General features: G+C 36.8%; 1 protein-coding gene across 1 annotated transcript; it reads right to left on the reverse strand.

Annotated features, from left to right (window-relative positions):
• Positions 1–27,807, reverse strand: UBXN2B (UBX domain protein 2B). Its single transcript, XM_080801279.1, has 8 exons — positions 27,688–27,807; positions 21,271–21,374; positions 15,926–16,076; positions 13,191–13,274; positions 12,258–12,367; positions 8,812–8,949; positions 4,498–4,659; positions 1–3,500 (listed from the first exon to the last, which is right to left on the reverse strand). The coding sequence occupies exons 1-8, from the start codon at positions 27,766–27,768 to the stop codon at positions 3,338–3,340; spliced, it is 993 nt and encodes a 330-aa protein (XP_080657405.1). The 5' UTR covers positions 27,769–27,807; the 3' UTR covers positions 1–3,337.

Consider the following 27,807-nt stretch of genomic DNA (forward strand, 5'->3'; position numbering starts at 1 on the left):
ACAAGTTTCTCTGCGGTGGTGAGATCAACACTTCCATCCTGTGGGAGTTCTGAGAGCATTGCCAGTAGGAAAACCTCTACCACAGGTCAGTTCACTTCCTTGAAATAAGCAGAGCCCCCAGAGAAAGTGAATTCCAAATCTCCTATTGGCACATTCAAGTCAAGTGGCAGTGAATAGGCATAGTAGAGTTTCCCAGATACCTGGATATGGGGCGCTGCTGGAACAAACGCCTAAAAATGAGGGGACAGCTTTGGGATGAGACAGTGGGTAGAGGTTGGAAGAATTTTTAGGATGGCAGAAAGAGGCAGGATTGCCTTGAACACTGCTAGCAGATCTATGGATGTTAATGCTAGTGAGGGTTGGAGGAAGAAAGGAGTATGGTAGAGAGCACCTAAATTGCCATGGAGATTATGTAAATTGTCTTAAACAGACTGTTAGAAGAAAATGGGACATTAAAGGTGCTGCCAACGAGGACTTGGTAGAAATGAGGACTTAGTCGGAAATGAGGAACGTGCTGTTGGAAAGTGAAGGAAAAGAGATTCTGGTTATATAGCGGCAAGAAGCTTAGCTGCAATGTGTCTGCAGTTGTGTGGAAAGCAAGTTGTAAGGGATAAACTTAAGACATTCGGTTGAAGAGACTTCTAAGCAAAGTGTGCAAGGTGCAGACTGGTTTCTTCTTGCTGGTTATAGTACAACGTGAGTAGAGATAGACAAATTGAGGAAAGAACTGTTAAATATAAAGAAAATAGGACTCAATGACTTGGAAATTCTTGGCCTATCAAAGGACAAAAGACATTCCAATTAAGGGATTCGCTGACAGGGAAGTCGGCTCTAGGGAGAGATGAGGGTACAGCTATACAACCTTTGGCTAACACCTGAGGAAGGCCTGAGTTTTCTGTCACACCACAGATCCTTGAAGAGATACAGGGTGTGACTCAAAGATCCTCCCAGCCTTTGCAGAAGCCAAAAAGAGAGATGAGATTACCTTTGAATGCTTTGCACTGGGGCCTCTGGTTTAAGAGCTGAATCCCCCTATAGGCACACAAGATCCCCAAGCTTCTGGAGAATGTTAAACCAGCAGACCCTGCTACCTTAAATTGAAAAGGATGGAGATGGTTTGAAATGAAAGATAGCTGGACTTCCCACAATTCCATAGTTAAGAAACAAGCTGATAAAACTACTCAGCTGTGAACGACTGCTGCCTTTCATGAAAGAGGAAAGAGGACTCTGAGAGGACATCACAAGCCCAGGAGATAGTGCTCTGGACCATAGAGATGTGACACCTAGTGGAGTGCGCATAGCTCCTTTTCTCATTCCATTGTTTGAACAGGAATGTCTATAAACCCCATTCTATGCCTGTCCTACCATTATATTTGGGAGGAGATAACTGTTTTTCTAGGTTCACAGGTACAGAGATGGAGAGGAATTGTGTTCCAGGAATCATAGACCCTCACTCATACTTGATTTAGATGATTTAAATGAGGTTTGGGACTTTTGAGCTGGTGAGATTCAGATAAGGTTTTACACTTTGATGCTATAATGGGTTGATACTTTTGAGCACCTTTGAATGGGGTGACCTTATGTCAATCTTTGGGGCAGCAGTGGACTGTGGTAGTCAGAATGGCCTCCAAAATATTCATGTTCTAATCACCATACCTGTAAATTTGTGACCTTACACAGGAAAAGGATTTTGCCAATGTGATTAAGTTAATCATTTTGAGATGAGATTTTTCTGGTAATTATCACAAGGGTCCTTGTAAGAAGAAGGCAGGAGAAATACAGTTGGTAGTAAAAGATGTAAGGACAGAAGCAGAGATTAGAGGGATGAGCTAGAGTGAAGAGAAGAGAAGAGCCTTGGAAGAGGCAAGGAATGGAGTCACCCCTGGAGCCTCCAGAAATCTGTGATGTGTCACTTTGCATGGTAAAAGGGACATTAAAGAGGCAGCTAAGGTTACTCCAGACCTGATGACAGGCAGATAATCCGGAACTAATGGTGGGCCCAATCCAATCACGAGTCCTTAAAAGCAGAGAACTTTTTCTGGCTGTTGTCAAAGAGATGTGATGACAGAGAAGGTTCAGAATGTAGTATTACTGGCTTTGAAGATGGGAAGGGGGGACACAGGCCAAGGAATGCACGTGGCCCCTAGGAGCTGGGAACACGAGGAAATGATTCTCCCCTAGGGCCTCTCAGAGGGAATACAGCCTTGTCAATGTCTTATCTTAGCCAGTGAGACCCATGTTGGACATTCAACTTACAGAATTACAAAATAATGAATTGCTGCTATTTTAAGCCACTAAGTTTATAGTAATTTGTTACAGCAGCTACAGAAACCCCACCAGGGATTGTGACCAAAGATGAAATGGTATCTGGGAGGAAGAAAAAGCCTTTCTATCATTCCTGATATAGCCTACTTCATATAGGAAATACCTGGCTTTGGCAGAAATGAAATATTTTTGCTGGTAATTCTTTAGATCCAGTCTGGCTGACAGAATTTACATTTCTGAATTTGTACACTCATTTTGCCCTGGAGTAGAATACATTCTGGATTGAACACTTAGAACAGTGTTCAGTATAAATAGTGGGTCCCTTAGAAAAATGTGTTGAATAAATAAATGAATGTGATCAAGGCAGGCTCTGGGACGGATTGTAATTACTCTATTTTAAAGTGCTCTTTAACGGATGTTCTCAAGAACTGCTGACCTTTCTGTCCTTGTTTCTGGCTTATGATGGTCATAGTTCTGTAAAATACAAGGCCAAACCGTATTTTTTGACACTAGTACAAGGCCAAACTGTATTTTTTGACACTAGTAATATAGCTAAATCAGTAAGCAAAAAGGACAAATACAATCTTAATAGGAGAAATAATTCTATGATCAACATATTTCAGAATCAGAATATAGATACTTTTCGGCATATATCACAGAAAAAATTCCAATTTGATCAGAGGATTTCTTGATGGCTGTTGATCAATGCACCACCAAGAAACTTCAGTGCAAATTTTACCAAACACATTTATCAAAATGGGGTTCTGTTCATTTCCTCTGCAAACAAATGTTGTTACATTAACCCAGAGCATGTAACAAATTGGTTTGCCTGAATATTTATAAGCTATCAACATAAACCAGCCCTGCAACTAAAAATTCAAACATATTTATCTCAAAATCTATTCCTGGTTCAAATTCATCTAGACTAAGGCTGGAAGACAGGATAAGAATAAAACTGAAATTTATCTGTATAAATAATAAAAATAGTTTGTTTTCTTAATGCTCTAAGTATTTTCCTTATTATTATGGCACATTATCTTTCCTACATGCTACTGCATGGATAGGAGCAGTATTATTTTAGTTGCTGCAGTATCACAGTGTTAAGAATATCTGCTTCTTGTAGTGTCAGGCTTTCATCTGTTAGCTCTTTATTTGGAAATGAAGTCACAAGAATAAAGTCAAGAGTCGCAAATTCAGGACGGGACTGTATAATAAAGTCCCGGACATCCAGGATCCTGAAGAAATAAGATAAAAATAATTTGTGATATGAAAGTTTTATTTTCATGTAAGCCTTTAGCTAACATTAGATGATAGTAATATAAATCACAATTCTAATCCTTATTTAAATGTGTTGTAATTTTTAAAAATTTACATTATTTCAATGGATGGATTGATATTGGATTACAGATAAAATGTGAGCTTTAACTCTGGAGTGTAGCTTATATTTACTTTTTCTGTAAACAGAGACAATCTTTAGGTGAGTTATGCATAAAATAAATGTCAACAATGTTATTATACTAAAAGTGCAGGTTCTACTTCTTTCAGAGTATAAAATATCTTAGCAGCAGGTGACCCAAAAAAAGGTATCCCAGAATGGCCTGTGTCAAGGTCAGTCTATAACTATGAATAAGGTTTAAGTCATAAGGACAATTTTTAAAAATTATCCTTTTTTAAAGACCTTCACATATGCCTAGCAATTCAACTAAGATTACAAATACATCCCTTAAGGAAAAAATAACATTGGTACATTATTAGTACAACAAATGTATAAATGAATGTTAAAATGACATTTTAAAAAGTTTAAGTACCTGACAAAAAAAAATAAAGTACTTGACAATAGTACAATTATACTTTATCTATATTACAAATTTATATTGTGAAGAGTATGCTAAGGTAGAAAATTCCAATCAGAATTATCATAATTCTTAAATGATTAAAGTCCCAATAAGGTTCCACTATATTTACCGTATTAAGCCAAGTTTGATCCCACTTCACATGGTTTTAGCAACAGTGCAAAAGTGCAACTTTTAACAATCTTATTTTTGAATGATAACTGAATTTGCATTAGTATGTTCAAATGCTAAGTATTTCACACAGCTATTATGCTTTTGAAGCATTTTTCTTCTCTCAAAAACTTAAGAAGTGTATGTAAAGAATTTCTCATTCTTCATTAGTCACTCACATAGTTTTATAAAGATAAGTGACAGTGTGCGAAATCACAAATGAGCTTACCTGTGTGTACTATTGAATCTTTGTATCAAACGACTCCCATCTGCTAATCTGATTTGAATTTTTGTTGTTGGCACAGAATCATCAATAAGAACAACCGCATTAAGTATTGACTTATCCTCCTCTTCTGGGGATGAAGGTGTACTGACTATTTCAGGGGTAAGGCTAAGAAAGAAGAACTGAAGAATTAGAACACGAATCTGAATACATCAGATGCATACATACCTGAATACATAAGATGCAACAAACTGAAGACAGTGGAGTAACCACTGAAATCCATCGCTGATTCTCAAGTGTTCCTGCCTATGACTTCTGGACCAGGAAAAACATGGCTTCCTTTGAGTCTCCCATACTTCTTCTAACTTCTTTTGTTATATTAAAATTCTTTTGTAGCCTATGATTCTAGTTTAGCTTATCCAATCTCTTTCAAAAGCTTAACTTTGTATTCTTTCCTCCCTTATCCCTTTGAAATTCCATGAAGCTGTTTAACACAACAATCTTTACTCAGAAATCTGAGCAACTCTGAGTTAATGTCAAAGAATGACTATGAGTACAGGCAGACTTGGTTTCAAATCCCAGCTATGTCAACTGCATAAACTTGAGGAAGTAAATTAATCTCTCTGAATTCCAATTTTATCATGTATAAAGTGGGGAGGGGAAATAATATGATGTTATGTAGGTTTGTTATTATCAGCAAGTCCCACAGTGCCTACAACAATATTTCAACAGGTGCCAGCTATTTTTGTACATATCAACACTAAACTATTGGCTTAAACTTACCTAATATTACTTAAAAACATCTGATTTATGTAGTTACTGCTTTATAAAAGAGAAGTAATTTCTATGTGCTAGTGAGGAATGAAGTTTCATATATGGTGATAGATTTATTTATTTTTAAAAAAGGTTTTATCTTAGAGAGTGCACACAAGTTGGGGAGTAAGGGAGGGACAAGCCGACTCTACAGTGAGCACAGAGTCCAACACAGGGCTCGATCCCAGGACCCTGAGATCACGACTTGAGCCAAAATCAAGAGTTGGACGTTTAACCAACTGAGCCAACCAGGTGCCCCTACAGTGACTAATTTATCATGAAACTTATTTGATAGGACATCTTACCATTAGAACTTGATTACTAATGACCTTAGCACCACTTTATCTTCGTGACTTCTAATACTAGCAGAATGAACTGTAATTGTAAACTGAAAGTCAGTGTCAAAAAAAAAATCCTTTTGGATAAGAAATGAGAACAAATTAAAAACAAATTTAGCCAAATTCTTTATAGACATTTGTCAAATCTTAATCTTCTCTAAGTTACCTAAAGGGATTATTTAATATCTTAATGTCTATTTTTTCAAATACTGAGTTTCAGATGGCATCCTACAAATTATTTTCTTTTGAAAAAAGTAAGAACATATTTATTAGCGTATAAGTTCTAGGAGCATTCTTTGCTCATCTTGACTCATTCCCACCAAAGTTTCTCAAAATATACAGTAAGGTAGAAAAATTAACTTGTACTTATTGCTAACACTTCCCCTTTCTTTAGCTTTTTCTTAATACACATTTTAGAATCAACTTCAGAATATCTGATAAAAACATAAAAAAGAAAATGATGATTTGCAATCATTGATCAGGTAGTCTTAAGGAATTTTCTTTTGAGTTTGGAACTGAGGACTTAAACAGTTGATCAGCAAGATGATTCACTATGCCAAGGGTCCGTGTCCCTTACACAGGGAGAGGTACAAAAACCAAAGGGAAGGGACACTAAATGCAAAGGACTTCGATCTTCCTCTGCCTCACTGAAAACTAGGTGTATGCATCATCATCACAATCATCATCATCATCACTACCACCATCACAGCCATCATCGTGTTTGTCAGTTCATTTAAATCATGGTATGAGTTAAGGGAATTGTGACTTAATAATTAACAGCATAGATCCAGGAGCCTGATTCCAGGATTCTGACTCAGTCACTTGCTAGATGTGTGACCCTGGGCAAGTCACTTAACACAGAGTTTCCTCATTTTCAAAACAGAGAACTTGGCAGCACAGTTGTAAAGATTAAGTTAATGAGGACATAGAAGCATTTCAAACAGTGCTTTTATATAGTTGAAACTTCCTAAAAGGCAGCTATTAGCATTGTAATTCCTATCCTAACAACAACTAGGGAGGGAAAAGTTATCTCTATTAGATGAGATGAGTCAGATGCGGTTTCTGTACTTTAATGCTTTCTATTTAAAACAGATTCTGACCAGATAAGCTTTCAAAATATAAAAAGAAAGTACCAAGTATGGATACTAGGTAAGGAAAGCTCTTTCATGTGTTTCTTTATAAGATGTGTGTATGTCAAAATGAAATTATATGGAATAACAACATTGAGGACAGGAATTTATTTTCAAGATAGTTTAGGCCAAACATATCATTTTATAGGAAAACAACAGAATCAGAGAGATTGAAAGACAGGCTCAGAGCCACAGAGAAAGGCGGTTGAGCAAGTTGGTTAGCGAGCAATGTATAAAAACACATTTAAAAAAGTTATAATAACTTTACTATTTAGCCTTCAAAGTTATACCTGCTTACTACTTAAAACTTTCTCCTTAACTGATCAAAATACAATGACATTTTCAAAATACTGTTTGTATGTTTCAAGTATCATATTAAAAGAATTTTTAAAAAGAGGGAATTGATAAAACAAACTTTCTAGGCAGATTGGAGGAAAGGATGTAGGGTGGTTGTAAGAAGAGTGAGTCCCTTGGTCAGGAAGATAAGTATCTTCTAACTTAAGAGAGGGCAGTAAAGATGGATTTAATAAACTTCGAGGCTAAGAGGAATATATTGGAAAAGTAATTCTTGTCAGGCTCCATTTTCTCAGGAAAGCTGGAAGCAAAAAAAAAACAAAACTGCTGAGATGAGGGCAGGGAACATTTGGGATCAAGCCCATCGAGAGTGGGAGAGGCACAGTTCGCATTCTTAGCATGGGGTGCGAACATCCCCAACAGCACTGAACAGCGCAGGGGCAGACCAATCCAATGGCTGAACAGTAAGGCAAGGGGCTGCAGAACTGCTGGGATAAGAAAATGAAGCAAATGCAAGAAGGAAGGGGTTGTTAGGCTTTAGAGACGAGGACCCTTAAGGGTCCAGGGATCAAGATGAAGTCAAAACTCAGGCTTAGTGGCCAGAATGGGTGAGTGGCAAACGGAATCTTTTGGACTGCACAGTATGAGAAACAGGAAGCGACTGTTCTTAAACAGAGACATTTGTTTCCTCTCGCGATCTGTATCATCATATGCACAAGCTCAAAAGCCTACAGCAACAGTCTACTTGTTAGCCCTGCTTATCAAAAATGATTCTGTAATTTTCTAAGTATGTTGGGCTCTATTCCAGCTCACTGAGCTAATTTTTCTGCAGTTGTACCGTTTATTGTGCCACTGTACATTTGCAGTTTTGTCCCAATGATTTACTTGTTCCTATGATACTACATGAAAGACCTGGGTAGAATTTTTATTGCATTTAGGTTTACCCCACAATTATTTGTAATATTACAGTAAAAAATTAAGTTAGTTTCTATCTGTGTAATGTTCTGTTTGCAATAAGACTGCCAGCTATGGAAGACAATGGAATTATTTCCATTTCTGTTCTGTTTGCTTCTTTTTAATTATTTTTCTGTTCAGTAGTTGCCTGGAAATCTTGGTAAATGAGCCATTTCAGACAGTTACTTTCTGAACACATGAAGGTTTTGTTAAGTGTTTTATGTACTGGTTTTCCCTAACTTGAATAAAGAGTTTGGCGGCTTACATATTCTGAAAACAACCAACTTCAGCACCTTGCTCTTGCTGCAATTACTTATGACAGACAGGCATGCTTATAGCTGTGACCTAAGATGACCTAAGATGTTCAGTCTAATCAAGAACCTTTAACAATTTCCCCTTTTGAACCCATGTAATCAGAAAGAGGCAGGATGGCACAATGGTAAAAAGCAGTATGTGAGTCTGAATCCCACAAAATAACTGCTCGCTAGTTCAATCACCTAGGGCACAGTACTGCATTAGTGAATGAAGTAATCACCGGATCTACATCCAAGAGTTGTGAAGATTAAGTGAGTTAATGTACGTTTAAAGTGCCTACAGGGTCAGGAATGTGATAACTGCTACTGAAGTATTCTGTACTAATGTTATCACTAGATTTGCATATCTAATTCCATCAGCAAGGTCTTCAGGGTTCCTGTTTTAATTTTTACTTTCTAGGTTATTTTGCTTTTTTGATTCTCAAAGAAAAGTCACAATGAGCAAAGACAAATATTTTTCTCACTTTAGCGTTTTACCTTCCAAGTTTTTGTCCTTCTCCACTAAAAGCCTTGAACCTCAATCTAGGTTTTATGTACTCTTGATCCTGATGGTCCTCCATATCCAAATTCACGTGGCCACCATGAACAAGACGCTGAAGCTCCAAGGGAATCTCTCTTTTAAAAAGGGGAAAAGGTTTTAGTTAACATAAAAAAAATTAATCTACACTATTGACATTACTATAATCAAGTTGTGAGCTATACTGGAAAACAGCAACTTTTGCTTAAATTATAATATGAAAATTTCCATGATGATTGATTAGTCCCTATAGATATTTTCTTCCTCAAGTTGCATCAAATTATGATACCTCTAACTTTGCTTTCCTTTTTCAAAATTGCTTTGGCTATTTAGGGTCTTTCGTCATTCCATACAAATTCTAGGATTGTCTGTTGTAGTTCTGTGAAAAATGTTGTTGGTATTTTGATAGGGACTGCATGGTAGTACAGATTATTTTCACAAAATTTGTTCTTCCAACCCATGAGCACAGAATGTCTTCCCATTTCTTTGTGTCATCTGAGGTATCACCTCATACCTGTCAGAATGGCTAAAATCAAAAACACAAGAGATAAGTGTTGATGAGGATGTGGAGAAAAAGGAACCCTCTTGCATTGTTGGTGGGAATGCAAACAGGTACAGTCACTCTAGAAAATAGTATGGAGGTTCCTCAAAAAATTAAAGTTACTACCTTATGATCCAGCAATTACACTCCTGGGTATTTACACAAAAAATACAAGAACACTAATACAAAGAGATGACATGCATCCCTGTATTTATAGCAGCATTATTTACAATAGCCAAAATATGGAAGCAGCCCAAGTGTCTGTTTGATGAATGGAAAAGATGTGCCCCCCACACACACGCATACACACATAGGAATACTATTCAGCCATAAAAAAAGAATGAAATCTTGCCATTTACAATGACATGGATGGAACCAGAGTGTAATACTAAGCAAAATAAGTCAGTCAGTCAAAGAAAGACAAATACCATATGATTTCACTCATATGTGGAATTTAAGAAACAAAACAAACGAGCAAAGGAAAAAAAAGAGAGACAAACCAAGAAACAGACTCTTAACCACAGAGAACAAACTCATGGTTATCTTAGGGATGGGTGTGGGGGAATGGGTTAAGTAGGTGAGGGGATTAAGGACTGCCCTTGTCCTGATGAGCACTCGGTGATGCATAGAATCACTCAATCACTATATTGTATATCTGAAAGGAATATAACACTGGATGTTAACTATACTGGAATTAAAATTTTTTAAAAAGTTGCATCACTTTATTCCTAGTGATTCTCACTATAGGGACTTTTTGCTGTCACAGTGATCTTGGGAGGGTTTCTAACATTTAGAAAGCCAAATTGCAAGATAGCAATTTATACCTAAATAAGCACTAGAAAATTCCTATAAGGACATAATAGTTAATGCAGATATTTATTTCTAAACTCTGTGGAAGAAGTTTTGAAAATGGATAGGTGGCCTTTGATCGTCGTGTGATTCATGAGTGCTGCTGTCATTCAGGGTTGGGATCCAGATACAAGAAGCACTGCCACTGGGATTCATCTTGCCTAATTAAGTCTTGTCTTGGGTTCCACAGAACCACCGAATGCCCTGCTAGAGTTGTACATGGATGACACCAGTGTCTGTAATGTCTGATCCTAAAACTTAAAGCTTAGAGTTTTCCAAAGAAGCAAAAAACCTTTTTTTGTTGAGGGGGGCATTTTATTAATACACTATAAAATTTTCAGTAATACGTGTACCATATAAACTGAGAGAAGACTGCACTTTGTTTTGTTTGGAACATTATCAAGCCCCTGACTGCAACACCACCGACAGTAATTACGTTGCCAACTTCACATACCTCATTATTCTGTTTTTATGTTTGTCACATTTTCTTGAGAAATGCTAGACTTCACATAGGTGCAAACTATCTGATTACTTTTATTATGCTCTGGTGTGGTCAGATCAAAGCATTTATAAACTGAAATACATACAATTTTATGATAAATTATTTTATTTCAGTATATTTAAGATAAAATTTTTATCCTTTTTTGGGAAAATAATATGCATGGACAGATTATATTATCTATGAATTCTTCAAGGACAGTGAAGACGGTGTTACTCAAAATTTGTCATAAGTACAGGACAGTGATTCTACAGTTGACAACCACTATCTGACTTCAATCATTTTTTCAAGGAGTTTTTTCAAAAATTGTTCTTGATCATAATTTATACTTCAGGATATAGTAAAAAAACAAAACAAAAACAAAATCTCTTTTAGGACACCAGGACTGCTTGGACACTGCCCACAAAGCTTATAGCTTATTTTCATTTAAGAATAAATGAGTTTTGATCTACATTATAATACATCCATCATCAATATGCTCTTGTCTTCTAACATCTTGAAATAAGCATCAATTTCAACAGCAATGTTGATCTTCCCTTAGCAGACGAACAAGCACCTCCCTTAACCAGTCACTCCCAGCTCTTCCCAGTGACTGCAGGTTTCCAAGTCCACAACACCGACTTAAACTATTATTTCCTTATATTTACCACCACCACATACTGTCTCCTAGGACAACTTCCCACCTTTCTCAAATGACTTCAGCATATTGCTTACAGCATTTCTTGCCATTTTTTGGTATCTTGACCTTATCTTTGTAGAATTCAAATCCAGATTTTATGCTACTGTTTTACCTCCACTCCACAGCTACTCTCCTTGGATATATTTGCATCACATGGAAAAGTCCCAGCTTCAATTCCTGAATGGAGTATATAACCTTCTACTCCGGTCCCTTCACTGCTTCTTAAATCTCCAGTTCATCACCAACCTTCTGTTTGGTTGTATTTCTACTTAGGAATGATTGCATTGCCACCCAGTGAAAGCATAATGCAGAAAAGCTTTTATAATCCTAACAAAATCACTTGATTTTTCATCTTCTAGGCAAGAAGAGCTGAGCTATGATGTTCTTTCCATCGGTGAGCACTGTATATCTGGTTGACTTTCACAAATCGTAACTTCAAACTAACCTGAAATCTTCTGCCAGCAGTCATGCCACTTTAAAAGATTTCTAATATAATGTGCTGGATTTCAGGCACACATGCAATGAAAGACATCCTGTTAACAGTGAGCGGGACAGTGGCTTAGTGGGCAGGCAGCTACAGGCTAATCAACTGTACTGATTTATTACATGAAGACGTTTCTTCTCAGAACGGACCATCGCTTGATCATATTTTGAAAGTGACCAGTGTCTACTGCCCCCTCCATTAAATTAAGAACCAAAGACTTATGAATAGCAACATGTCCTTTAGATACTTAAAAATACCCTTCCCCCCAGCAATCACTTATAAAATATATTCCAGTATCTTAAGAAAAAGAGTCCCAACCTATGTAACAAATAGAATACAAGTAATATATCTTACCCTCTTTTAACAGACTCCAGAAACTGAGCATTTGGTGGGTCATTATAAGGTCTCAGTTCTCCATCATCTAAACTGAAACCATTGCTCCATAGTTTAAGCAAAATCTGTACCTTTTGAATATAGGAAAAAAGATAAATAAAAGAATCCCCTGCATCAAATAATTTTAAGCTTCAAATCTTACGTGGTATTTCACAACATACTCACAACATAAACCACTTACTTTATTTAAAATGCAGTGTTATTCATATTACTTTAGTTACTGTTAAAATAAAGACGTAAATGAAAGCAAGTGTATTTGCTCAGCAGATTTGTATGTGGCTTAACAAATCGACAATGGCTAAAATGCCAAAGCTAGATCCTGGCCTTGATGTACAATTATTCTGGTTCATTGAGAAAAATGAAAGCAATGAGAGCATCCAGCAGCTACTCCACATCCATTTTTCTCTTTCAACTGTACCTGTATTCTTTTCTGCTACACAGGGCTTAAATATTTATGTCAAGGGGTAAGCCAGAATTTCGGTGACCCCCTAAGGCTAAAGTAAACATGTTTAAATGAAATTATAACTCCAAATTTTAAAACGCAAAAACAAAGAATGACCTTAGGAGTTTCCTTGTTTACAACTCAGCTAATTCTCTGACAGTATACTACTTATAATAATTATTACTGTATGTAACTAAAGCTCATTCTGACAGTGAATCATATATTCTTTCAACATATAGAAGATATTTACAGTTTAAGTGCAAGGCACAACTGAGGTGCAAAATATAAAACTTGAGACTAAAGCTTACACATTAGTCATTTTAAAATCCATGTTTCAAAAAATAACAGAAAAATATATATAGATTATATTTATATCACTAATCTTTAAATTTAAAAACAGTAAAAACTAGAGGCAAATATCTAAAGCTTTTCATTTTGGTTACTGTACCTACATCTTGCAATTGATTTTCTCCATAGATGTATTCAGATCTCTTACAAAAGGAATTACCCAATCTGTATCCTCCACCTGTAAATGACTGAAATACACAGCAAATGAGTTAAAAATTCACTATGGTTTTTAAGGCAAAATGTTATGATAATGTGTGATATAGCTGAAAACCAGATCAACTATAATTAGCCAAACTAGCTTATACTTTCCAGGAAAATTTTATATTAAAATGAAGGTTTTATGTTACAGAGGGGTATAATCAAGGAAGAAACTATGTTTCTCCCCATAAGAACATTATTTACTCAGAAGTTGAAATAATTTAGGCCATTCTTAAATTAAAAAATACATTCATATACCAAAATATATATTTTAAAGTATAAAGAGATTTTAAAAAGCTACCACTAATATTTTATGATGTTTTATCATAAAAATTATGTTTAAAACATATTTCACAAAGTAACAGTTACATAGTGTAAAGGAAGAATTTTGTAAATAGGTATAAAGTACCCTGAAGAAATACTCCATAACTATTTTATAAGCTGCTTTTATTCAACTGGAACAATCAACTATGATTGTACTTTTTGTTTTACTATACTGATCACAAGGTCTTCTATTTTTCAGGAAGGTACCTCATGAGGTAAAAATGCCATTCCTTTTAATCACCATGCATATCATAAATGAGCTTTTAATGACCATACTGCTTTCTTTTCTATAGACTAAATATATCAATATGTCAATTCCACATTTTTCTTACAGAATCTGAGAACCTGCAAGAACGCAAATCACCTCAGACTTAACAGAAAGAGAATTGTAAGCTGTTAGTCAATAACAAGATGAAAACTAAAATTTATGTTTCATTAGAATAGTGATTCTCAGCAATGGTTCGCAACAGTTGGAGGTCTGTCACAATCACCAGACAGGTTTTTTCAAAAGACACATGCCTAGGCATACCAGAAACTTACTGAACCGTAATACCAGAGGCCATATGGTAAGTGATTATGATGCAGAAACTTGGGCTGAAAATGTTAATTTTAAGAATATTATGACAATTACACACAAAAAGACGCTTGATGTCTTCATGTCTTTCTCAGTAAACCAGTACTATGTCAGTTGATAGTTATAAGAGCCGTATAAAAGATGTATATAATTTTATGAAGGCACAAAAGCAATTCAATGGAGGAAGAAGAGCCTGTTCAAAAAATGGTGGTATAGCAAGTAGACACCCATAAATAGAAAAACAAACCTTGATGTAAACCTTATGTAAAATTAACTCAAAATGGATCACAAGTTTAAGTGTAAAATGTAAAACTATAAAACTTTTCTAGATAACAGGAGAAAACTTTGAGGCCTGTGTTTCGATGAAGAGTTCTTAGGTAAGAGGCCAGAAAAATAATCCATAAGGAAGAAACAAGATAAACTGGACCTTATCAAAATTAAAAAAAACTTTTTTTCTGTGACAAACCCTGGTAAGAGGATGAAAAGACCAGCTACAATCTAGAAGAAAATATTTGTAATCCATATATTTGATAAAGGACTCAAAACTATTAAAATATATAAAGAATTATCAAAACTCAACAGGAACAATCCAATTTGAAAATAGGCCAAAGTCATTTTACTGAAAGGGGTAAGAAAGATAATGGCAAATAAACACAAGAAAAGATGTTCCATATCACTAAACATTAGGAACATGCAAATTAACATCACTGGCCATTAGGAAAATGCAAATTAAAACCGCAATGATTTATAACTACACACTTATCACAATAGCTAAAATTTAAAATAGTGACAATACCAAATGCTGGCAAGAATGGAGAAATTGGATCTGTCACTCCCTACGGAAAAGAGTTTGGCAGTTTCTAAGAAACTGACGTATACTTAGCAAAAGACCCAGCAACTGGACTCTTGGGCATTTATCCCAGAGAAATGAAAATATCCATACAAGAACCTGTATATGGTTGCTCACAGTGGCTTTATTTGTAAAAGTTCCAAACCGGCAACACCTCTAATATCCCTCAATAAGCAAACGGTTAAACCAATTGTGTGGTTCATTCATACCATGGAGTGCTATCAGGAATACAAAGAATGAACTACTGAGACACTCAGTAATTCTGATGACCTCCAGGGCATTAAGCTGAGTGAAAAAAGCCAATCCCAAAGGTCACATACTATATGATTCCATTTGTATAACATTCTTAATATTACAAGAGCTAGAGAACAGATTAGGGTAGCAAGAGGTTAGAGATGATGGGGGAGAGGGATGAGGGTGTGACTAAAATGGGGTAGACCATGAAGGAGAGCTTTGTGATGACAGAACTGCATCTTGATTGAGTCGACAATTATGCAAATCTATGGATGTGAGAAAATGACAGAACTGTAAACATACACGGTACAAATGTCAAATCTTGGCTTTGGTACTGGACTACAATTATGTTAGCTATAACCGTTAGAGGAAACTGGGTGAAAAATACATAGGACCTGTGTTCTTTCTGCAATTTCACATGAATCTGTAATTATTTAAAAAAAAAAAAAAGGTAAACAGAAAGGTTTCACAGAGATGTAAAAAATTGCTGCAACTTTCAATCATTAATAGAAATACTGTAATCTTATAAAAACAGAGTGACTGTTTAAAATAGACATATATACTTAGAAAAACAATGTCTGCAAATAATATAAAAATCTATAGAGAATATATCTATAAATCTATATATATAAAATTTAGTTTTTAAATTTAGCACTTACCTTAGATTTGTTATCACCGGAGGCTCTTGTGGCTTCATTCAGAGGGACAGCCCCATGTTCTCTTGCCTCTTTGAAAAGTTCATTCACAATTTTCCCAGTTGAAGGTCGAACTATATGTAATCCACTGTATTCCTGTTCACTTGAATAGAACCTTTAAACATTAAAGTTCATGAACAGAAACTTAGAAAACAAACATAACTCCTTTAAAGTAAAAAGCTACAGAGTCTTAGAGAGTAACTTTAAAGAGCCATATCTATGACTTCTGTGGAAATATTTAATTTTCAAAATGGGATTAAGGAACAGAACAGTAAATAGTTCATACACTTCCTCATGGAGTTTATGGAAGTTATGGCAGTTAAGTTCAGCATTCCACATGAGAACTGGCTTGTCACTTCTTCCCGCCCCCTTCTGTAACTGCTTATCAAATGCATCTCTTGCACAATTTAGGCACTTTTGGTGTGGTGGTCAAAGCAGTATTGACAAGCAGAAATAAGTCTGTTCCCCTGAGGAATCCATATTCAGTAGCGACCTAGTTAGTGAAGGGCCACAACAGTGGGTTTATTCCCTAGAGATTTTTGGATTCAAATATAATTTCCCTATGTCAAAGGTAAATAATTTAGACCACAATTTTTTTCAGTGTATTAGCTGCACAGTGACTAATTTCTAGTCTGACTCCAACTTCATAATGGTCTTAGGTAACATAAAAATTCACCTAACTTTTTTACATAAGATTTTATCTACTTTTATCTTTCAAGATTTTTTTCAGTTAAGAATATCAAAAAATATAGCTAACAAAATATCAACATGGAGACTGCCAGAATAAGGTTAACAATCAAAGCTCATATGTTTAATTACCTATACCCTCCAATCCAGTTCCAAATTTGCACTGAATTGTCTCACAAACCGAAGAGGGAAAATTGTATCAGCACCAAAGACTAGGAATAGAGATCACCTTCAAGACTTTCTGCAGAATTAGTACATGCAAAACTGAACAGGAAAGAGGGAAGGGCGGGTAGCTCTCAATTCAGTATAAGTGAAGAAACACCCACCTGGAGAACAAATCCACATGGAGAACAAATCCAACAGCAGAACCCTATGAACATAAGACTAACTTTTAACTGCTGGGGGCAGGAGTGGGGTGGGCTGTTGTCCATCCTGCTAGCGTACTGGGCAAGTACAGGCGTGAGTTTACCCAAAGCAGGAGTCAGCAGAAGTCTTCCTGCCAAGCTTAGACTCAGAGGGCTTGGTGTAGCAAGCAAGGCCAAACAATACCATAGCTGCTTCTTAAAAGAGTGGCAGTATGAGGAGGAGCTCTGATGGAAGGCAGCTATGAGAAAGGGAAGAGGAAGAGGAAAGGAAAACAAAAGGAAAAGCTTCCTGCTGTAGCTCTTTCCCTCCCTGTCCCATGTCTCTATTCTGGAAAGTACAACTATATAGTTCCTTTTTACATCAGCCATGGTTAGAGACCTTACAGGAAAAATCTGACGTGGGAAAAGATTTACTAGCTCCTTTATGGCTAATGATATTATTTCCTGTTTAAGAAATCTTTGCCTACCTGAAGGTCATGGAGATGCTCTATTTTCTTTCAGAAGTTTTATTTTTTTCTTTTTACATTACATTTTATTGTTTTCTTTATTATATATTGTTTTCCTATTTATATTTCCTTTTGTATTTAGGTACACAATCCATCCATTTCTCCTCTTTTATAATTAAGTACCCATCTATCCTTGACCCTCGCTCTCTACTTAAACTCCTTTGATCATCAAAACATTTGTGCACTCCCACATATAACAACCTCCTCTGTGGATGCCTCTCAGATACGTTTTTAGCACTCTGTGACTTATAGTCAGGTGCTCAATTAATTAATTAATTGATTGATTTTTCAAATATTTATTTATTTTAGGGAGAGAGAGAAAGTGTGAGTGAGCAGGGGAAGAGCGGAGGGAGAGAGAGAGTCTCAAGCAAACTCCCTGCTGAATGTGGAGCTCAATGCTGGGCTGGATCTCATGATCCTGAGATCATGACCTGAGCCAAACCAAGAGTCAGAAGCTTACCTGACTGGACCACCCAAGTGCCCCATTGAGGGACTCGATTTAAAAGCACCCACTGAATCAAGTTCATCTCTCCAAAACTAAACCTGTATTACTCCCATAACCTTCCCATTAACAATCACACTTTTTCCTACACACCAGATTAAGAACCTTTAGGTCTCAATTTCTCATTCACTTGCTCTCTATATCTCATGTCATCAAGTTTCTAAAATAAATTCTTTGGGGGCGCCTGGGTAGCTCAGTGGGTTAAAGCCTCTGCCTTCAGCTCAGGTCATGATCTCAGGGTCCTGTGATCGAGGCCCACATCAGGCTCTCTGCTCAGCAGGGAGCCTGCCCCCCCCTCCCCTGGCAACTGCCTGCCTCTCATCTCTGTCAAATAAATAAATAAATAAATAAACTCTATAAAAGAAAAATAAAATAAATTCTTCGGATGTGTCCTACACTGATTTCACATTTCTCCTTCATTCCACTGACACAATTTTAATCTAAAATTTTATCAGCACATTCTTTAGATTATCATAATTGTTTTCTTCTTAATTTCTCTCCTTATCTTGTTCTCCCCATTACTATTAATTTTGCACTGTATCGCCAGTCTTACTTTTCTAAAAATATGTAATAATAATAGTTAACACTTATCAAGGAGTAACTATGTGCTCATTTAATCCTCCTAACAATGGTATTATCCCTGATTTACAGATAAAACTGAAGCTTAGGGAATTTAAAAAAAATTGTCCATTGGCAAGACCTTATTAGCACAGAAAGAAAAAATGTTAGAACAGAGGTGTATGGGGCGCCTGGGTGGCTCAGTGGGTTGGGTCTCTGCCTTAGGCTCAGGTCTGGTCCCAGGGTCCTAGGGTCGAGCCCCGCATCAGGCTCCCTGCTGGGTGGGAGGCCTGCTTCTCCTTCCCCTACTCCCCTTGCTTGTGCTCCCTCTCTCCCTGTGTCTCTCTCTGTCAAATAAATAAATAAAATCTTAAAAAAAAAAAAAAGAACAGAGGTGTATCTATGTCTAGAATCAAAGCTTTTATCACTATATAGTTTTTAATCACAAAATTTACATTTAAAAACACATAGTGGTGTTCCAGTGCCTTCTACACAAATACAAATCCCCTCGGCTTTCAAGGTTGTCCATAACGTGGCTGCATCTAGGACTGGCTACATAATTTGTGGGGCCCACTGCCAAATGAAAATGAATGTCAACTAATAAATTTTACTTTATTTTTAAAAGATTATTTATGTATTTTAGAGAGAGAGAAAGAGCAGGGGGAGCAACAGTGGGGAAGAGAGAGAAAGAGAGAATTTCAAGCAGGTTCTGCACTTAGCCTGGACTCTGACATGGGGCTCAATCCCACAACCTTGATATCATGACTTGTGATGAATTCAAGAGCCTGTGGCTCAACTGACTGAGCCATCCAAGTACCTCTCAATTTAATAAATTTTAGATTATATAATAAGCTAAGAGCAAACAACAAAAAGGTGGGAAGAATGCTCTGGATTGAGATTCAAAACTGGCATAATCAAGAGGAATGCATGGCCCTTGGTTAGATACCAAATCCGAAAAAGGCTTGAAGACATATCTGACTATGGACTACATATTAAATGATTTTATGAAATTACTGTTCATTTTCTAAGGTGTAATATGTTGTTATCAGGGTTATAAAGGGTATGTGCTTCTTCTTAGGAGATGCAAACTGAAGTATTTAGGGATGAAGTATTATGATGGCTGCAATTTGCATTCAAATAGTTGAGTAAAAGAGCACTTGCATGAATGTATCGTGAAGCATTATATAGCACGTATTCATTGTACTAATCTTTTGATTACCTATGGGTCTGACAACAAAAAGTTTGGGAAAAAATTAATATTCTTTCTTCTCATTCAGGTCCAAAAAGGTATGTCATTTTTATTTCCCCTACAGAAAAAAGGAAGTGGAAAGTGACACACAAAAAAGAAAGATGATTTCCAGTGAATTTTTAAATTTCTGGTAAAAATGATAAGACTTTCTGTGAATAAGACGTAATGGAAAAATTCAAAATTTCTCCCCAGTAAGGAGATTTGCAGTATTAATAAGACATTAATAGGGCGCCTGAGTGGCTCAGTTGATTAAGCTACTGACTTCGGCTCGGGTCATGATCCTGGAGTCCCGGGATCAAGTCCCGCATCAGGCTCCCAGCTCCACGGGGAGTCTGCTTCTCCCTCTGACCTTCCCTCTCATGCTCTCTCTCACTTTCTCTCTCTCAAATAAATAAAATCTTAAAAAAAAAAAAAAGACATTAATGAAAATATTCCAAAAAACAAGAAAATTCATTGTAATAAAGTATACCTGGCTCTTGAATCCTCATTGCTCGGTCTCTTTCTAGTTCGGGGATTTTAACAATAGCAAATACTATACAGAGATCACTTATTAGATGTGTCATCATTTAGTGAAAACATAGACAGGTTCCTGAAGTTCTAGATTCCTCTTTTTTTTTTTTCCAGATTTTATTTATTTATTTGAGAGAGTGAGAGAGAGAGCCTGAGTCAGGGTGGGGGTTGGGGGATGGGCAGAGGAAGAGTGAGAAGCAGGCTTCCCACCAAGGAGGGAGATGGACGCAGGGCTCAACCCCAGAACCCTGGGATCGTGAACTCAGCAAAGACAGAGGCTTAACCGACTGAATCACCCAGGTGCCCCAGGTACTAGATTCTTAAATGGAGGGCAAAAGGCACATAGGGGCTCCATGAGTGGATTTTCAGAAACACAAATCCTTAAAAACAACTGACAAAATTGTGCGTAAGTGCTGTTTTGTGGGGAGAGGGGCTGTAGCTTTTGTCAAATCCTCAATGTATCCTATGACTCAAAAAGAACCACTGTGTCTAAGAAAAATACTATTCAGTGTGTCTTTATGATGTCTACCAAAGTATTAGGTATTTAAGACAATTTTTCTGTTTCTTTCTTTCTTCTTCTTCTTCTTCTTCTTTTTTTTTTTAAGATTCTACTTATTTGTCAGAGAAAGAGAGCACAAGCAGGGTGAGTGGCAGGGCAGAGGGAGAAGGAGGCGCCCTGCTGAGCAAGGAGCCTGATTCGAAACTCGAACCCAAGACCCTGAGCCAAAGTCAGATGCCTAACTAAGCCACCCAGGCATCCCAACTTTTCCGTTTTTTTTAGCTTTCTGACTACTACCATTTTAGGAGTACTATCTAAATAATATTTATTTTAGAAATCATAGTTTTAAAGAAAATTCCCAAGACCATTTACAATAATTTAGACTTGGTGAACTTAAAAGAAATACAATGTTTACATCCAAAACAAAACTTACCTCTGAGGTGGTGTTCGTGGGCTTTTAAAGACTGTAGCTTTAGGTCTATCAGATTTGGAAGATTTGCATTTCACTTCATCTTCATATAATTCTGCCAAGGCCAACTATAAAACAACAAATTTGTTATAAAGTGTAACAGTAGGACTGAACTATTCTACAAAAGTAGAAATTATGACTAGAACATGTGATTGTGTAGTATACATTTCTAATGAGAAATAAAGGGTGCTGTTTCAGGTGACCCTCTTCCAAAATAAAACCAATGTATCTCTCACTTGATAAAATTAACCAAAATACTGGAATATATTGAAGTTACAATAATTGCTTAATTATTTTCAATTAATTATTTAACAGTTTCAAAAACTGTATTTGGTAACAGATCATTTTGAAACTTGAGCCTACAATTTTCCTAGAATTAAAAAAAAAAATAGTTGAAGATGTTTCACACTAATGTCAGCCTGCTCTCATCAAATCTCATAAAAATTTTTTTCATTTAGCTATTCAAGTTTTCAAAACCAAGCACATAAAATAATTTCAAAATTATTCTATTTAAAAGTCTACCTGACACACAAACTTCATCAAGTGTAGGAACATGAACTTTAAAAAATATAAGTCAATGTGTTATATATATGGTTTATATAAGTTTTAGAAAGTACTATTACCAAATTATGCATTCTAAATATATGGCTGGGTACCCTTAAAATGAAATAAACACAATACAGTTCTTGAAATTGGACTTTTGAAAAGTCATCCAAATATTTCAGCACTAAGTTATATTGTTCCATCTTGGACAACAATTCAAAAACTTCCCTCAATGCTCCCGTAATTGGCATGATCATAATTTCTGGAAAATCTTTTGGGGAAAAAAAAATAACAAAAAACAAAATCTCCCCTAATAAACAGATAAAGTGTTCCTTCTAGAAATTTAAGAGATATGAAAACTACATCCAGGGCTTCTTTGCTTAGAAGGAAAAGAAGAATTGGGACAAAGTCAATTCTTTGAAGATTCTATTAGACAACTTTTAAAACATCCACACATGAAAAACAAAAACAAAAGAATTAATTTTTCTCCCTAATTTTTACTCTCTATCCCATTCCCATACACCTCCATCAACTTTTCGTATTTCTCACATGGCAATTTTGTTAGAAATCCCAATTATGAAAGTGCTTTGTAATCTAAAAGAACTGAATTAAAATCCTAACTTGGGCTCCCATGGTGTGCCTTGGATATGTTATTTAACTTCTCTGAGCCATGGTTCCCTCACCTTTAAATGTCTGTTTAAAAAAATTATCTTAAAGTATCACTTTAAGGATCACAGAATGCATGTAAAGCACAAGGCAAGTGCTCTATTACTAGAAGATATTAAAAAATGTTTAACAATGACTATTATCAGTATTTCATTTGCCTCAAGATTTCCTTCTTCAGTGTTAAAACTACGTATTATAGTCTCTTCCCTACTCTAACCCCTCGAAAATGAAACAAAACAAATGAGATGGAGACAGACATTCTGCCTGACTACCCGAGTCCAAAGTTTTCAGAAATTTTACCTCCCTGAAATCTGTTACAAACAGTATTCCTTTATGGAAGTTCCTCCTGAGCTGATTACTTCAGCTCTATGAATTACTTTCATGTGATTTCTAATCCCATCAATGGAAATGTTACCTATATTGCAAAGGCACTTCAGCCATCCTTCACAAAGCCTTTTCTAGTTTTCTTAACTAAATGGTATTTCTTTCCTAACTCCTCATAGTATATGCTAGTCTATTATTAACATTTATATTAAACATTATATTATCATTGCTTATGTACTTTTCTCACTATTTTATCCCTCCTATTATAATTTAGGTTTCCTAGATTGTTTCTAATATAATACTTAATGGATACCCAACAAATTTATGATGAATTATGTAGATAATAAATATAGATAAAAATTTATTTGACAGCACGAGAGAGCATACACACAGGGAAGCGGAGGAGCAGAGGGAGAAGCAGACTCTCAGCTGAACAGGGAACTGGACTGATGTGAGGCTTGGTTGAGCTGAAAGCAGACACTTAACCAGCTGAGCCACCCAGGCACCCCAAGCTGTAGATTTTAAAGCTGAGATTACATTTCCTATATAGTTTTGTACCTTGTTTGTTTTTTGTTCAAGATTTGTATAAACCCTATCAACTAATTTTCTTCTGTAAAATAAATAAAGCAAATAATGTGTTTTGATTGTATGAAATACATATTAACAAAATATTAATATATATTAACAAATTAGGAATATGGAGAAAATTGTAATTGAGCAGGGAGTCCACCTAGTCGAAAAGGTCTTAGTTATTAATGGTGCATTACTAAGACGAAAATGAATGATATTTAGAGGGAATTAACGCTGGGATTCATGATGTCCCTGCAGCATCATATGGTATAAGTTCATCAGTAAATATTACAAAGAAATTCAATTTATACGAGTTGACACAGCAAAGATACCACAGAAGAGGAAACGATTATTTAAACTGATCAAATATGGGCACCTGGGTGGCCCAGTGGGTTGAGCCTCTGCCTTCGGCTCAGGTCATGATCTCAGGGTCCTGGGATCGAGTCCCGCATCGGGCTCTCTGCTCCGCAAGGAGCCTGCTTCCTCCTCTCTCTCTCTCTCTCTCTCTGCCTGCCTCTCTGCCTACTTGTGATCTCTCTCTGTCAAATAAATAAATAAAAATCTTTAAAATAAAAATAAAAAAATAAACTGATCAAATAAAGTACTGGTTAAAACGAACAGAACAACAACTAAATATTGGTCAAATAGAGAGAATAATATGTGCATTGTGAAGTAATGAATCACTGTGAATTATCAGAACAGTGTGTCCCTTAGGTTAAATAATTAGATTATGAAGCTATTTCAATTACGCAGAAGGAATAAAGTACGTACGCAGAAGGAATAAAGTACGTAAGTACTGATAATCTTTGCTCTAGAATTCGAAATGTGAAGAACATGAAAAGAAACCTGAAAGCAAAGTAATTGAGAAGGAGAAAATCAAGTATATAGCAAAAGATTAAAACTACTGCAATTCTCATTCCTAGAGTGACACCTGCCCAGAAGGTATTATACAGATTTTTAAAAAAATATAGAATAGCAACATCTGCGTCATCTGGGAACCTCTGAAAATGCAAATGTGCCAGTCTCACCCCAGACCAAATGAATGAAAACTCTAGGATAGGGCCCTGCAAACTGTGCTCCATCGAGCCTTTCGGATGATTCTGATGCACGCTAAAATTGGGAACCAATACTGTGGACTACTGATGTCCAACAGGATTAGGATACTCGTGGCAATTGTAACACAGTACCAGACATTCTTATTCCTTTCTCACTTACAGAATGCCACTGTTTACCTCACCCCATCCTAACCCTAATAAGTACTGAAGTCTATCACTAATTACCCACCAACTCCAACTTGTATGGAAATATAGAATTAAGAACAGAAATCTCTTCCTTTTGATATTATTCTGGAAGAAAACTGGGACAGAAGCATACAACTAAATATGTTAACCAACTACTAAACCCTTGTGTATAGATGGACTGAGGGGAACCAGGAGAGAGAAAGGTCTCTGAAAACGTTCAGAAAGACTAAAGAACACTTAGGTTTTTAGGGTGATCACTGTCACTAACGATACCATCCTAAACCTTCCCATTGAATATTTCCCAATTTGGGGGGATGAAGCGAGCTACGATCTGCTCTTGGTTTGATATCCACAGGAAATTTGTGCAGTTTGTAAGTCAGAGGCTCATAGTGCTGGGAGGCTTTCTGGGAGACAACCATCCATGTTTCCTTCTGTGCTAAATGAGGAAATGTCTCCGGATTTAGATGCCAAAAAACCCTACACTGCCTAGCAGCTAAGATATACATACTCAGGGGTATCTTTTGCTTGTTCCAGTTAGTAATATATCTCCCTTTTCCTCTATAATACTGTGAATGATTGACTCTTAGAGCAAGCTGTCCAGATAGAAGTATTTACTGAAAAGTATACTTATGCATGGCTAGATGAAACAGTAACAAGATAATCAAATAGTAATCACTATTCAAAAAACTAGTCAGGGAGAAGAATATTATTCATTTCTTTTAAACCTACTCTATTTCTTTTAAACATACTTTATTTCTTCACACATCATCACTTTGGTTGTTTCCAGGCTTCTTAGCAAGTTCTTCAGGTTCTTTTTAAATTCCAAAAGAAACATTACCAACACTTAAAGTATTTGATATCCAAATCACATCTATAAGAAATTAGTTGTCTATCTACCAACAGAACTACCAGAAGTAGATAATTAAAAAAAAAAAAAAATCCCAGGGGCACCTGGGTGGCTCAGTTAAACGTCTGCGTTTAGCTCAGCTCATGATCCTGGGATCCTGGGATCGAACCCCATAATGGGCTCCCTGGTCAGCAGGGAGCCTGCTTCTCCTTCTTCCATTAAACCTGCTTGTGCTTTCTCTCTCTCTCTCTCTGTCAAATAAATAAATAAATAAATAATCTGAAAAAAAAATTTTCTGTCCTCTAACTGATGGTGAAGAGGAAGGCATTCTCTCAATGGACATCTACCAAAATATCTCCAACCATTAATCATATATTAATTTGCTGGATTAAGTCTGTAAATTTGCCAAGTATTAGGCAATTACTAGCTAAGCTGTTCTCATTTTTCACATGAAAAGAATGGAATGAAATTAGACAAAGGATATTAAGTCATATAGTTTTAACAGACGCATTAGAATGGGCTAACCAGTTTAAAGTTACAGTATTTTCCTCCTTTAAAGAAAAGGAACCAAATATTTACCAAGCAATACAGAGACAGGATAATATGGGAGTGCATGGGTACTTTATGGACATTTCATCCTTGACACCACCAAGATCACCCTAGTTTACAAATAAAGACACTGAGGATCAGAGAGGTTAAGACACTTCTCTTACATTCACAAGCCTACTAAGTGACAGGACCAAGATGCAAACAGAAGTTGGGTCTAACCAAAAACTCCATTTTTTCTCAACCTGCCATGTTCCCTCTTAGTGATGGTAGTCTTCCACAGAAAAGATGAGGCAGACAGTAGCTTCCTATTTCTTGAGTCTGTTTACTACTATTGAATTGACTTAAAAGCACTGGAATTATTCTGCATTCGATTCATCTTTTAACTGACACTGAACTCTCTATTCTTTGAATTCTTCATTTTATGTATTGCTTAATTTGGCATTCAATCATACTCCACCTTAAGATGTTATGGTCAATATAGTCATATACTATTTCTGCAAAAAATAGAAATGCCTTTACACTTCAATCCCCTTCCACAATGTCCAGCACCAACTATAGATTTGATGTCCTATTCATCTCTGCATTGCTGGAGTTTAGCAGTATGTTGCATGGCAGGTGGTCAAATCTTGTTCAGAGAAGTAGAATTAAAAGTGTAACTGTAGGGACGCCTGGGTGGCTCAGTTGGTTAAGCAGCTGCCTTCGGCTCAGGTCATTATCCCAGCGTCCTGGGATCGAGTCCCACATCGGGCTCCTTGCTTGGCAGGGAGCCTGCTTCTCCCTCTGCCTATGCTCGCTCACTCTCTCTCCCTCTCTCTCTCTGACAAATAAATAAATAAAATCTTTAAAAAAAAAAGTGTAACTGTAACAGAACTTTTCTATCAAGGCAGGTAGATTCGGTATCATTTACTTTTAATGACACAGTTCCTTATGATTGTTTACTTGTTGATTTTATCAATGGTCTTATGAGACAGGGGAAAAAAGCCTCAGTGAGCAAAGCAGTGTTAAGCATCTGAGAAAGCGAGATTTGCTGCATCCGTATTTAGCTCACTAATGTCACCATGAAATTTTATTTCGCTGTTTCTTCTGTGCAATGTTTCATAGACGGTAGCTTTGACAACTAGGCGTGCAGCCGTAGGATGGAATACTTTAGCTCACACTTTTAAAAGGGAAAAGCTATCGGATAAAAACGAACCATTTTTATAAAAAAGCAATCCAGACAGAAACAGCATCCAAGACCAGAAAGAGCAAACCAGCACACGTTACTGCTTATAAAGTGATCCTGATTTCTCACGGGCACGGTAAAGCTTTCTTCTACAGTAAGTCTCCTAAGGAAGTAACCACCAGTGAACCATTCAACTGACCCCAACACAATGCCATTCTAAACGAACAGTTGCTTCTTAAAATGTAAATCGGATGGAGGGGGAATGAGACCGGGGCAACAGAGAGTTGGGCTTTCGCACTTGTTTCCTCGAAAAGCACTGTTCGATGCACCGCCCTGAGGAGACCTGCGACGCCGGAGTCACAATTCAGTCCCCAAGTGGGGTCTGGCAAGGGCTCAGCGGAGGCCAGCAGCGGACTCCGACACGCACCCCTCCGCGCAGTCACCCGCCGCCGCGCCCCGCCCTCGGCCACTCGCCGCACCTGCAGATCCCGCGCGCTCGGGGGCCGCGGCCCAGAAGACCTCTCCTGCTCCCCGGGTTCGGAGCCGCCACCTTCCGCCATCTTTCACCGGCTCGCCGGCGCTTGCGCCGACGCATCCTC

The sequence above is a fragment of the Martes martes genome (assembly GCF_963455335.1).
Source record: "Martes martes genome assembly, chromosome: 4".
NCBI classification, from domain to species: Eukaryota; Metazoa; Chordata; class Mammalia; order Carnivora; family Mustelidae; genus Martes; species Martes martes.